Source organism: Myotis daubentonii, chromosome 18 (assembly GCF_963259705.1).
Source record: "Myotis daubentonii chromosome 18, mMyoDau2.1, whole genome shotgun sequence".
In the NCBI taxonomy this organism is placed as follows: Eukaryota; Metazoa; Chordata; class Mammalia; order Chiroptera; family Vespertilionidae; genus Myotis; species Myotis daubentonii.
This window is the reverse complement of record NC_081857.1, coordinates 22,226,612-22,239,524: the sequence shown is the minus strand read 5'-3', so window position 1 is coordinate 22,239,524 and position 12,913 is coordinate 22,226,612. Positions and strand designations below refer to the sequence as shown.

The 12,913-nt window shown below is 34.6% G+C and overlaps 1 protein-coding gene across 5 annotated transcripts in view; it reads left to right on the top strand.

Moving 5' to 3' along the window:
• Positions 1-12,913, top strand: part of RALGPS2 (Ral GEF with PH domain and SH3 binding motif 2) — a 122,169-nt gene that overhangs the window by 95,600 nt on the left and 13,656 nt on the right. For 4 of the 5 annotated variants that reach the window (XM_059673729.1, XM_059673725.1, XM_059673726.1 and 1 more), the window contains 7 exons: positions 1,756-1,893; positions 3,052-3,142; positions 6,411-6,478; positions 7,745-7,874; positions 8,656-8,807; positions 9,715-9,769; positions 12,753-12,830. In XM_059673729.1, coding sequence (XP_059529712.1) covers positions 1,756-1,893; positions 3,052-3,142; positions 6,411-6,478; positions 7,745-7,874; positions 8,656-8,807; positions 9,715-9,769; positions 12,753-12,830 — 712 coding nt within the window. The remainder of the gene's footprint in view (positions 1-1,755; positions 1,894-3,051; positions 3,143-6,410; positions 6,479-7,744; positions 7,875-8,655; positions 8,808-9,714; positions 9,770-12,752; positions 12,831-12,913) is intronic. The other variant, XM_059673728.1, reaches the window with a different exon arrangement.

Sequence of the window (12,913 nt, the reverse complement as noted above, 5' to 3'; positions counted from 1 at the left end):
CTTCTGGCCTCTGATTTATATTATGTAACACGTTGCATGAGCATTCAGCGATCATGTTTTATTCACTAGTCGTTTAATCTGGGAAAATATGAGTAGTAAATTCCTCCTGAGTTTTTTCTCTAGAGTGAGTTGAGCTCTCAAACTTTAGCAATTAGTAATATCACTAAGCACAGCAGGAAATTGGAATGGCAAGTGTTTAGGAACAAATAACAGTTAGTTTGGCTGGAGAATAAGTCAGGAGATCAGGTCTACAGAGAGATTTGGGAAGTCATTGGCAAGTAGGTGGTAGTTGAAGCTGCAGAAGTAAAATAATCCAGAAAAAGTACATGTAAAGTAGGAAGATTAATGAAAGAACCATGAGGAATACCAAATTCCAGGGAACATGAGGAAAAAAAACAAGAACAGAGGAGAGTAGGAAGGTTCTAGCCAGTTAAGACCAAGGAACAAAGGGAATAGTAAAAAGACTACAGAGAGGCCGAAACCGGTTTGGCTCAGTGGATAGAACGTCGGCCTGCGGACTGAAGGGTCCCAGGTTCGATTCCGGTCAAGGGCATGTACCTGGGTTGCGGGCACATCCCCAGTGGGAGGTGTGCAGGAGGCAGCTGGTCGATGTTTCTCTCTCATCGATGTTTCTAACTCTCTATCTCTCTCCCTTCCTCTCTGTGAAAAATCAATAAAATATATTAAAAAAAAAAAAAAAAAAAAGACTACAGAGAGACAGGAAGAGACCGAAATGTTTAAAGATCTAATAATGAGGAGGCCATTTATCCCTTTACCAGAATAAGTTCCAGCAGTGAGATATAAATACTGACTTCAGATTAGATTGTAGGTTGAAGAGTAACTGGATAAAATTTAACTGCCAAGGGGGTTCATTTCTACAGTATATTAAGAACTTAGAAATCAGTAAGAAAAAGACAACCCAGAGGGGGGAAATGGACAAAAAACATTTCATAGAAATATAAACATTTAATATCATTGTTAATCAAGGAAATGAAAATGAATATTTTACACTCACAAGATTGGCAAAAATTAAGGAGCTGATAATATCAAGTGTAGATCAGTAGAAACTTACATACTGTCAGTGGAAGTATGAATTGATACAGCTTTAAAAACCAAAGCAATGATCCCTGCCCAGGTGGCTCGATTGGTTGGTTGCAGCATCAGCCCATGCACCAAAAGGTTGCTGGTTCTATTCCCAATTAGGGCACATGCCTGAGTTTGGGGTTGGATCCCCATTTAGGGCACATGCGGAAGACCACTGATTGATACTGCTCAAGAGCCAGCTTGCGCTCGCTCTCTCTCTCTCTCTCTCTCTCTCTCTCTCTCTCTCTCTCAGCATATCCTTGGGTGAGAATTTTTTTTAAAGCCATACTTTAAGGTAGTATCAGAAGAAGACTTCTACCAAAAAAAAAAAAAAAAAAAAGGTTGGAGCAAAAGTAGGTTTATAGTTGTGAGTATGTGAAACACAGAGTTTATTCTTGTATTATTATTCATTAATTATTGTATTATTTTCCATTTGAACAGCTGTGAACCTGATTTTGTCCCCCCTGTATTTCCAAGTTTGGCCCCAATGCCATGGAAATGTAGGCCGCAGTGGCCGTGTTTTTACAAGGCTGCAGTGTATTCATAATGCTACATTCTAAATATGGCAGGCATATACTGAGATACCTCGATAAGCCAGCTTTTTCCCCCTTCACTTTGCCATACTCTTCCAGACTACAAGTAGGAAAACTCATTTATCTAATTTCATTCCAGGTATCTATTTGTCAGACTTAACTTACATTGATTCAGCATACCCGTCAACTGGCAGCATTCTAGAAAATGAGCAGAGATCAAATTTGATGAATAACATCCTTCGAATAATATCTGATTTACAGCAGTCTTGTGAATATGGTAAGTTTCTGAAGGATGATACTAAGCCATTATATTGTGATTCTGCTAATTCATTTACACACAGTGAAGGCCACTTTTCACATAGCAGGAAACATCTTAACACAAAGGATGACAGTGACTGTTTTATTTCACGTTTAATATTTAGCATCCAGTTTAAGATCTCAAAGTATTTTATAGTTAAAATTTTAAGTTTTTTCTTTGCTCTTTTGCTATTTTGTAACAACTTTGCTAACATAATTTACAAAATTATTTTCTATTCATCCCATTTGATCTCCCTGATCTATTATGGAAACAGTTCTTGTATTTGTCAGTTAGGGAAGGAGCTAAGACCCTTGACCTTGGTAGCAGTTTATTCACTTTTCTTGAGCCTGATATTGAGTAAATAATTTTTTTCCAAGTTATACTTTGTGGAAGCACATGTATAGAAACAGCTTACACAAGCCCAGATAATTAGAAAAGGTTGTGTGTGTTTTTTAATATTTTAAAAATGTTGGAATTCTTTTAATTTGATAGGGAATTAAATAAATATAGGCTACTGACATAATTTTTACGGCATTATAAAACAGTGAGTTTACACTGTTAATTACTTTAAAATAAATTTGTCTTAAAGCTAACTTTACTATGTCTAAACTTTTAAGAAAACCTCAAAAACTTCTTACAAGTTGGAGTGGGGGGGGGTGAATCTTACTGAAAATTAAATCAAACTATCTGTTGTCCTTTTCTCATTTTTTTTAAATATACCAAATTATAATGTTAAATTAATGTTTGAAATTTCTAAGTAGGGGAGGAAAAACTACATTTACAAATGGGAGCCAGGCTTCTTTAAAAGAAAACAAAACTGCCTTACATCTTGCCTTTAGATGAGATTTTAAGATAAGTCACAATGACGTCTGACTTTTTTTTTCTAAGAAATTTCTCAAATATGATGGACTTTGTAAATGGGGCTATTTGGGTTTTGTGGAGGTTTCTTTAATCCATACAACTTTCATTCTTATTTTAAATAAAATTTTCCTCAGTAATGTCCTTCTAAAATTAATTTAAATTTGGAGCCAGGTGGCCTTAATTCACCTTTAAATATCATTTTCTCAGCTTAATTTTTAAAACTGTGCTTGAGATGTACTTTATCAGATGTTTAATTACTTACTACATTTTGCCTAGATATCCCCATGTTGCCTCACGTCCAAAAATATCTGAACTCTGTTCAGTATATAGAAGAACTACAAAAGTTTGTGGAAGATGATAATTACAAGTAGGTTGGATCTTCAAAAATGGTTTGTATAACTGTCCTACCCCCACTCATCCCAATTATTTAAACATCTAAGTCTTCTATCATATCACGCAAATGCCTAATCCAGCCATATATTTGCAGTGGTGTGGTAAAGGTATTTACATGTATTTCTCTTTAATCACTTGACATGATTGAGTCAATGTACAAATATTTCATCTGTGTGTTTTTTAAGATTTTTAATTGATTTTTAGAGAGAGAGAGAGAAAGAAACATCAATGTGAGAATGAAACATCAATCGGCTGCCTCCTGCACACCCCCTAACTGGAGATCAAACCCGCAACCTGGGCATGTACCTTGACCTGGAATTGAACCTGCAACCTTCAGTGCATGGGTCGATGCTCAACCAACTGAGCCACACTGGCCATGGCTCATTTATCCTTTTATTAAAAACTATTCCATCTTTCTCAGATTGTTAATAGTTATGTTTGATAATTCTAGTTTTAAATGTCTTCCGTTATATATTCAAGCATTGAATCTTTATGGAAATTTATCTTTTAACAGACTGAAAAATTAATAAAACCGTCTACAAGTAGAAAAGTTACTCCTTTTTTAATGATGATATTTGACACATCTTTGAACTTTCTTGGAATAGTTTTTGTGATTTGAGAGAATATTGAACCTTCTTGCCTTTGGGTTGGATATATAGTTGTATATAGCACCACACTTACCCTTTTCTTTATTAGAGCAAGTCCTTTATTAAAGATTTTAAAAATCATTATTAAAATAGTGTTCATTTCCTTCTCATTACCATCCACAGTACTGACCAAGGTGGGAGGGAATTTGGAATTAACCTTTTGTATTTTTCAGTGGTATGCTATACATCACAGCTGCCAGCTTTTTTCTAAACATGAGAGAGTAAAGAACTTATTTCCCTTTAGGACTCTGTGTAGGGTTTTTTGCTTCATTTGTTAATTTAAAAAAATATATTTTGTGTTCAGCTTTATTATGCCAGTTGTTCCTAAGTTTAAAATTTAACTTGGTGTGTCTTCCACCAATATTTTTTCCAATCAAAGTCTTTAAAATTTTATCACATTGAAAGAGTAGGTTACTTTTCAGTATTAATGCATTATATAAAAATGCTTTTATCTCAGATGATAGTGATGATCAACTTCCTTGTTCCATAACTTCAATAATTTTTAAAGAATTTTGCAGAATACAATTAATACCAGTAAAAGGCTACAATTTCTGAAAAATGCTTAAGCGGCGCAATCTAATGCAAAACACATCCACATAGCAGATGGTTACAAAACAGCTCAAACAGTGCTATAATCGAGATATACCCAGTATGTTATGGGAGCATAGATAAGGGCGGACCCGACTCAGCTTTATGTGGGAGAAGTGAAGAGAAACCTGAACAGCTTCAGGAGACAGTGTCACCTGAGGCTGAATCCGAGTAGGAATTAGCTCCGTGTTGAAGGGTAAGGAAAGGTGTTCCAGGGAGGGAATGATCAAACATTGAGTTTGCTGCAGGACTCCAACCCACTTGGTGGTGGGGGGGCATCAGATGGGATACTGAAGAAGATAGATTGTTTTTCTAAAGCTGCAATTATGTTGCGTGAGCCTACTAATTAAATGTGTTGAAAATCAGAGCATTTTAAGATAGGAGCCATTAAAGTAATTAGGGGAAAAGTGTATCTTTCTGATGAAAGAGATTTAAATAAAAATGACATTTCATTTATCCAAATGCCTCTGTTTTGGGCAACTTCATCTATATAGGCAGTCAATGTGGATATTACAAATTACACGCATAGGATTTAATCAGGATGGAATTCTATAGAAGTGCTTTCATTTTAATACTGAACATAATTTTGTTCATTGACTCAGCATCACTGCTCTTACGTAGTGTTTGATGATGATACATCTTTTTCATTGACTCAGCATCACTGTTATCTCACGGTATTTTGATGATGATAAAGGCACTGACACTGGCCAGCCTTCACTGCTGCACTTTTATGATGCTCCACTTCTGTGCTGCTGCCGGTGATGTGCTGCTGCTGCTGATAGCCCTGTGATTCACCCATAGCTTCCTTGCTGTTTCTTCTATTTTGCTTCTGTGTCAGGAAATGTAGTTATTTTGTTTACTTCTTTGTCTTACACCTACTTGACTATGATCTTCAGGAGGCAGGGCCACCATGTCTGCCTTCGTCTCTTATTTTATTCCATGAGACCAAAGTGCCCAACACAAAGCAGATGCTCAATAACTATTAGGTGAATGAGTTCAGTGTAGTCTGCAGCCCAAGTGATCAAACTGCTCTGTAAAAAGAAAAAGCAGAGAGTTCTAGTTAATCATATTCAACACATGCATTTAATACTGTCCAATGATTGGAATATAAGTATATGTAATCCCCTCTTAGGTTACCAAAGAAGTGATAAGTTAAAGACCTATAATAGATTTATCATTATGAATGTCACTTGTATTATGTAATTTCATAAATCCAGTTGACAGAATGCTAAAAATAAAATGGCTTCATTAATTTTCAGACAAATGCATCTAATAGGCTTTGTGGACTACACCAAAGAATTTTCCACAATGGCTTTAGTATCCTATTTCATGAAATAGTTTCCATTGATAGGAATCATAATCTCTTTTTGCTGTGGAATTCAAAACTATGCCTGTGATCCTATATGGAAGTTAAGTACCAACTAATAAACTGTGACTTAGGGCAGGGATTTATCAGGAATTTTGCAAGCAACCCTTTTTATTTGTATAGACCTGTCTTTTGATGAGTTGGTTAGTTTTTTGTATGGTGAGTTTTAAATAAGGTGTTTTTTAAACTTTTAGTGCTACAGAAGTCATTAGCCCTTCTAGTAAAGATTCTAGGAAGAATTTGCATAATATATTTAATAATATATGTGAAAGTTCCTGAATTAAGTATCAGTTATCACTATAACTTCCAGTGTAAATCACCTTTTAGTCATTCATCAAATATCTTTAAAAGTGATGAATTGTTTGACAACATTGGGGTAGTTTGGGGAGATTTTTCTGTTTTTAAATGTGACTTTTTAATGTTTATGCCCCTTTCTAATATTTCTTAGAATAACCATAAGATCAGCTTAGTGTGAAAGAGATAGGAGACTTAACTATTCAAGTTTGCGTTCAAAGAAAAATATGTAGCTGAGACTCTTTTATTAAAATGTTTTTAGTTAATTTGTGGGAAAATACATGATGTTAATATTAGCTTGTCAAATGTTGGTCATTTTATGTGTTTTGTTTCTTTTTGGAATTCAGGCTTTCATTAAAGATAGAACCAGGGACAAGCACACCACGCTCTGCTGCTTCTAGGGAAGACTTAGTAGGTTAGTGCATTTTCTCTTGTTACCGTAATAAATCAGGTAACCTAATGGGAAGGAAAATGCTGCAAAGTAAGTAAATACTTAGCACATTTTATACTGCATGCAACATTTACTTTTAGTATTAAAATACATGTTTTTTTCTGCTTGGGCTTTTTTGGTTTTTAATAAAAAAAATTGTTACTTGTAGTTTGTCAATAATGTAAAAAAAAGATATTCTGTCATATTAACCAGTGTTACCCCAATAAATTTAATTTAAAAAGAGGAAAAAAAGATATTCTGACTAATCAAGGAAAATAGATACCACAGACAGAAAATAACAGATAAATGTTTATAAATATCTATTTTATTTTTTTAAGAATACACTGTGCTAGACTATGAGTATTGATTACATTAGAAATTTCTGTGGTCAAATGGAAAATTCTATTTCGAATAATTAAGTCAATTTTAGTGAGTTAATTTTTTTAAATTTTACTTTAATACTGGGTTAAGTACTGAAATATTTTAAAATATAGTCATAGTCCTTAATTTACCTGTTGCATTATAATGAGGGTATTACATATATACCACACATATTTAAAAATATAAAATTGAAGACTACTCATTATTTGGTAAATAATTGATAAGTGCCTTTTTTAAAATTTCAATCACAGACCTTGGTAATAAGCTTCATATTACTCTGTGTTCTAAAAAACATTTGAAGAGCCATCTAATAATGTATGAAGGAAGCGAGAGAACAAGCCATGGCTGTGTTTCATGGGGAGAGTATCCCTAGCCAAGGAAAACATTTCTATCCAAATCTCTTACATTTGCTTTTCTTAGTGATATTTTGCAAATCTGTGTACTTTGGAGTTGTGTTTTTTATCTTACCTAAAAGGAAGCTGGAAGTAAGAGTAAAGAAGCTGCCTGTAAACTAAAAAATAGAGCTGTGAACCAGAGCGGGGAGACCTGAGCGCTCAGTCCAGGTGTCACCTGTGGTGGGAGACCCTGAGCCCAACCAACTCTGTCCATTCTGCTTCTGCCTCTGTCACGGGGGAAATAGTTATACTGCCTACGTAGTGCACATCAGAGAGACAGAAATCAGTAGATTTTGTGTGCTTTGGGATTTTGTGTTTTAAGACTTACAGAAGAACTATTTCTCATCTTCAGTTAATTAAGTAGAATTAACATCTTAAAAGTTAAACCACTTTTTATATGAAGGGATTAAAATAGGAGGACAATCTTAAAAATTTCTCTCTTCCCCCCCCCCCTTTTTTTAAATTGACCCCTTAGGTCCTGAACTGGGATCTCCACAAAGTGGAAGAAGTATGGCAGCGGAAGGAGCCTTGTTACCTCACACACTGCCATCCCCTCGGAACCTGATTCCTCATGGACATAGGAAGTGCCATAGCCTGGGTTATAAGTCAGCACTTTTCATTTTCTCTTTCTAATTTTTAAATCATTTTCAGTTGATTTATTTTCTATTTATTTTATTAAACAGAAAATAGTATCCTCATAATTTTTTGTATACTATAGTATACAGTATACAGGAAAATATCTTGTTTGCCTAAAATCATTTATTTCTTTCTTTACCTTAATTTGGAAATGAGTTTTTCCCCAACAGTGCCTTCACATTTTAGGGAGATAAATGAGTATCAGGGAGCATCATCATAAATGAAATCAGGAAAGCAATATACTATTTTACTTTTAAATTATAACCTTTATTTGTATCAAGACAATTAATGCTTGTCACCATAAATTAAGGTTTATATAAATTATTCTTTCTATTCCTAAATATAAACAGTGGGGAATGATTTTATGTTTAATTTCTTAAGCTTTGCAAGATCTTTTTTTTTTTTTTTTTTTCTCAAAACAGGGCCTATGGCTCACCTTTGCCATGATTTTTGTGAAAATATAATACCTATTTTTCGAAAGTGAGTGTGAAAACAATTTTTTAATAGACTGGAGACTTAAAGCATTCTCTATTACATCAGTAGATATGGCCTTGTTTCCTAAAATACTTTCCCTACACTCTTAGTTTGAGACCTTCGTGCTAAATAAAATCTGTGTGTTTATTAGTATGAAAGTTCAGAAGTTCAGGATAGTGGGTAAATCTTTTACTAGTATTTCCTGGATCTTTATATAGGAGTATCTTTTATATCCTGAATTAGTAACAGTAATGAAATATTTTTCTTTCTTTCCAGTTTCATTCATAAAATGAACACAGCAGAGTTTAAGAGTGCGACATTCCCAAATGCAGGGCCAACACATCTATTAGATGATAGCGTCATGGAGCCCCACGCACCATCTCGAGGTCAAGCTGAAAGTTCAACTCTGTCTAGTGGAATATCAATAGGTGAGAAATATTTCTCTGGAGGGTTCCAACTTATTTAAAATGTGGTGTTTAACAAAATTCAGCCGGAAAAATATCATTATCCCTACTACAAATACAGACAGTTCTCGGGTTACATTGGACTCAACGTACGTCGTTTCATGGTTATGTCGCCATCTCCCATTTATAAAAAAAAAATGTTCCGTCATTTCGACGTATGTACATAGTGCTTTATGTTTTTTATTATTTATTTGCCACAAGTAAAGGTCAGGAATTGTTATATTTTCAATTTTTTTTACTGTTTCACTTTATTACTGCTGTGTATGTGTTCCACGTGAGTGACGTAGGTGCTTATATAGGTGGGTTCCAACTTACGGTGAAAATCGCGTTATGTTGCACAGTAGGAACGGATTTCTGACATAACCCAAGGACCTACTGTACAGAAAATTTGAGTAAAGCAAAGTAGCTATTAGACATATGTTCATCTTATTAGTAATATTGAAGTTAATAATTCGTGATGGTGCCCTGGCTAGTGGGGCTCAGTTGGTTGAGCGTTGTCCCATGCACCGAGAGGTCCCTGGTTCAAAGTAATGCCATCGACCTCTAAGAATTTCATAATTATATTGGTCTTATATTATGACAGACCTAGTAAGGAAAAATGTTGTACTTATATGCATTCTCTGATCATACAAGAAATTTGTTTACTAACAGAATGAATTTGAGTTATAAGTAGACATGCAAAAATATTTTTATGTTAATTTGATTTCTTATCAACTATATTCCAATATATTGTAAAATAAATTTAGCAGCAATAATATTAGAATGAAGAATTAATATGTGGGTGAAGCACAGCTAGAGAAACTATTTTTAAAATTAAAAAACTCAAACTGAAATTCTGATGTTTAAAAAATAGAATAACTTGTAATTTTAGGTAGCAGTGATGGTTCTGAACTAAGTGAAGAGACCTCATGGCCTGCTTTTGAAAGGTAAGAAAATTGTCCATTTGAACCGCTCTGAGTTTTTGTTTTTTGGTCTGTCTGAAAGTATATGAATAATATAATTCACCTATGACAGTATGATATTTAAGAGATAATATTTATTACATAACTCTAAGGGACTATTTGAACTTCCTGCTGGTGACAAAAATTAGAAGTTGATATTTAAGTCTGGAATTGAGTTTTACCTAATAAATACATGTTTATTTGGTGGATCTATTTATGTGTTGAAAAGTAAAATTATTTTCTAAAATCCTGGGTGATTTAAGTAATTTAAGACATTCAGTAGAATGATCAACTTCCTTCTCTGCTGCTTTGTCAAGGGCAAAATGACTTAGTAAATTTTAAATTATACTGTAAGCAAAGCAGTTTAAAGTTTGAATTTAAATTGTCACTAAGTTTGCACAGAGGAAGCAGTTTTATACTGAAACTAGAGGCCCGGTGCACAGATTCGTGCACGGGTGGGGTCCCTCAACCTGGCCTGTGCCCTCTCGCAATCCGGATCCCTCGGGTGATGTCGGACTGCCTGTTACGGGATCAGGTGAAGCCGGCAGTCCAACATCCCCCAAGGGATGTAGCAGTGCTAAAGCGGCAGGCAGCCGGAAAGGCTCCCGTGGCTGCAGCTGCACTTGCCAGCCATGAGTCCAGCTTCTGGCTGAGCGGCACTCCTGCTATGTAAGCACACTGACCACCAGGGGGGCAGCTCCTGCGTTGAGCATCTGCCCCCTGGTGGTCATTGTGTGTCATAGCGACTGGTGAACCAGTCAATGGTCGTAAGGGTCGCTTAGGCTTTTATATAGAGAGATACTAAGCATGCATTCTCCTTTCCTTTTGCTTTAAGCTATAAAAGCGGTCACTGACCTGCAGCAAACGTCATGTTATATTGAACTTCCAAATAAGATGACCTTAAAAATGTAGCCAAACAGTGCAAATACATGTTATATATTAAATGTTCATTAGGGCTTTTATGTTGTCTCTGACCATTTCATTCCTGCCATTTTCATACTTATACGGCACTTGACTCTTGACCGAAGTAGTTGTAATTTATTATATATACTAAGCAAGCTATGTTTCTAAGCGAGAATATCATTTAGATTGAATTTTGAATGTCATATTAAAATTGATAGAATTGAAATATTTAATTATCTAACTTCGTATCAGTGACTTTTAATAGAAAACAATTATACTAAATACATACTTAAAATTAAACTACATTTGAATTTTGTTGTTTAATTGGAAAATTATAACGTCATTCTCGATGACACTTTATAAAGAATTCTCACCATTATATGATTAAGATTTTACTTGGAAACCCAATATATTAAAGTATTCCTAAGCCTTTCTACACTATCAGTGTTCCCAAGTTTTGTTTGTTTTGTTTGGGGGATTCTTAGCAGTTTGTTCTTGCATATTATTTTTCTTCCAACTTTTACTTTCTATCTCTTTATTTGGGTTTGCCTGAAATGGGAAAAACACAAGAGTTGCCTCTAGCACATGCTATATATACAAATTGTCTTAGTTCTTTCCCTCTTGAAAGAGCATAATACCATCATGTTGGTTATAGAGTGTGTTGTAATCTTTAGATAAAAAATATTGATGAAGAAAATTGTTTCTCAGATTGCTTGAGATATTAGTGAATAACCAGAGTGGTGTGGGTAACTTGTTCTCATCCCTGCAGGTTATTTTCAAAGACAGTATTTAATGCTGTTACCTTCACATTTCAGAGCAATTCTTTTTTTATGACAAATGTTTTGCTTTGCAGACATTTGCAGCAAAAAAAATCTGCTATACCAGCCGTGGGCAAACTACGGCCCGTGGGCCTGATCCAGCCCGTTTGAAATGAATAAAACTAAAAAAGGAGTGTACCCTTTTATGTAATGATGTTTACTTTGAATTTATATTAGTTCACACAAACATTCCATCCATGCTTTTGTTCCGGCCCTCCGGTTCAGTTTAAGAACCCATTGTGGCCCTCGAGTCAAAAAGTTTGCCCACCCCTGTGCTATACTCATGCCAAGTTTAAATCAGTGGCTCTTGAAACATTTTGAGAGCAAATTGAAGCTGCCCAGAAGACTCAGACATGAAATAATAATAAATGAATAAAGAACTAAGATTTAAAATACTACCTATAGATAATGAACTTAAAAGTAGTACTCTGAATGTTAAACATGCCATTTACTGTTCTTACTTCCTGGAGAGACATCAAATAGGTTGCTGCTTCAGTTGCTAAAATAATGCTTTTTGTTTTAAATATCATTTATCAACTTTTGGCTTTTCCCAGGCAAAGAAGTATCAGTGTCTATGTGTGTGTTGATTTTCTTTTGTTAAGTATTATACGCCATTTTGGGTAAATATTAATTCATACCATTGTTATCACTTACTGGCTTTATCATTTATTTCAGTTGACATGGAAGGAAAATAATGCCTTTATTTATTACTCGGTTTGTCTCTCTTATTCGTTTTCTTGGATTTAACACAAAGGGTAGGAAGGAAAATAGGGTGTTTTGGCAACATTAATTTTTTAAGTTTACTGGCCACATTGCTTTTAGGTGTCTTCATAGGGACATATAATAAAAAATGAATTATTTATATGAATCCAGGTGTCATATTTAAACTGGAATCCAAGCACTAGAATAGAAACAAAAGTATTTTTGGAGTATTTTTCAGTTTTGGTAGTACCTGGTTATAAATTGCTCTTTAATTATTTTAGCAGATTTGTGAAAGTGAATGTATATATAAATGTATGATGTTTTCTAAGCAGCTATATTAATTCTAGCATCAATAGTAAAAGAAACAAGTTTTTTAAATCGATGCTGCATGGTTTTAAAAAGGATCAGAAACAATCACAGACTAACCTTTTGTAAGATTTAGAAAGCTTTATTACACAAAAATTATTATGCTGTTCTAGGTACTGATGATGTTTGTGTGAATTAAAGTATATGTAATATATACAATTTATAATGGAATCCAACAGGAACAGATTGTACCATTCTCTCGGCCCGATGACACGAGTGGCACGAAATGGCTATCGAAGCCACATGAAGGCCAGCAGGTACAATTCCCCTGCCTTCAGGGGCCACAGAACTCCCCTCTGGTGTTGGTGATTGGCTTACATGGGTGTGGTCTCACATCATT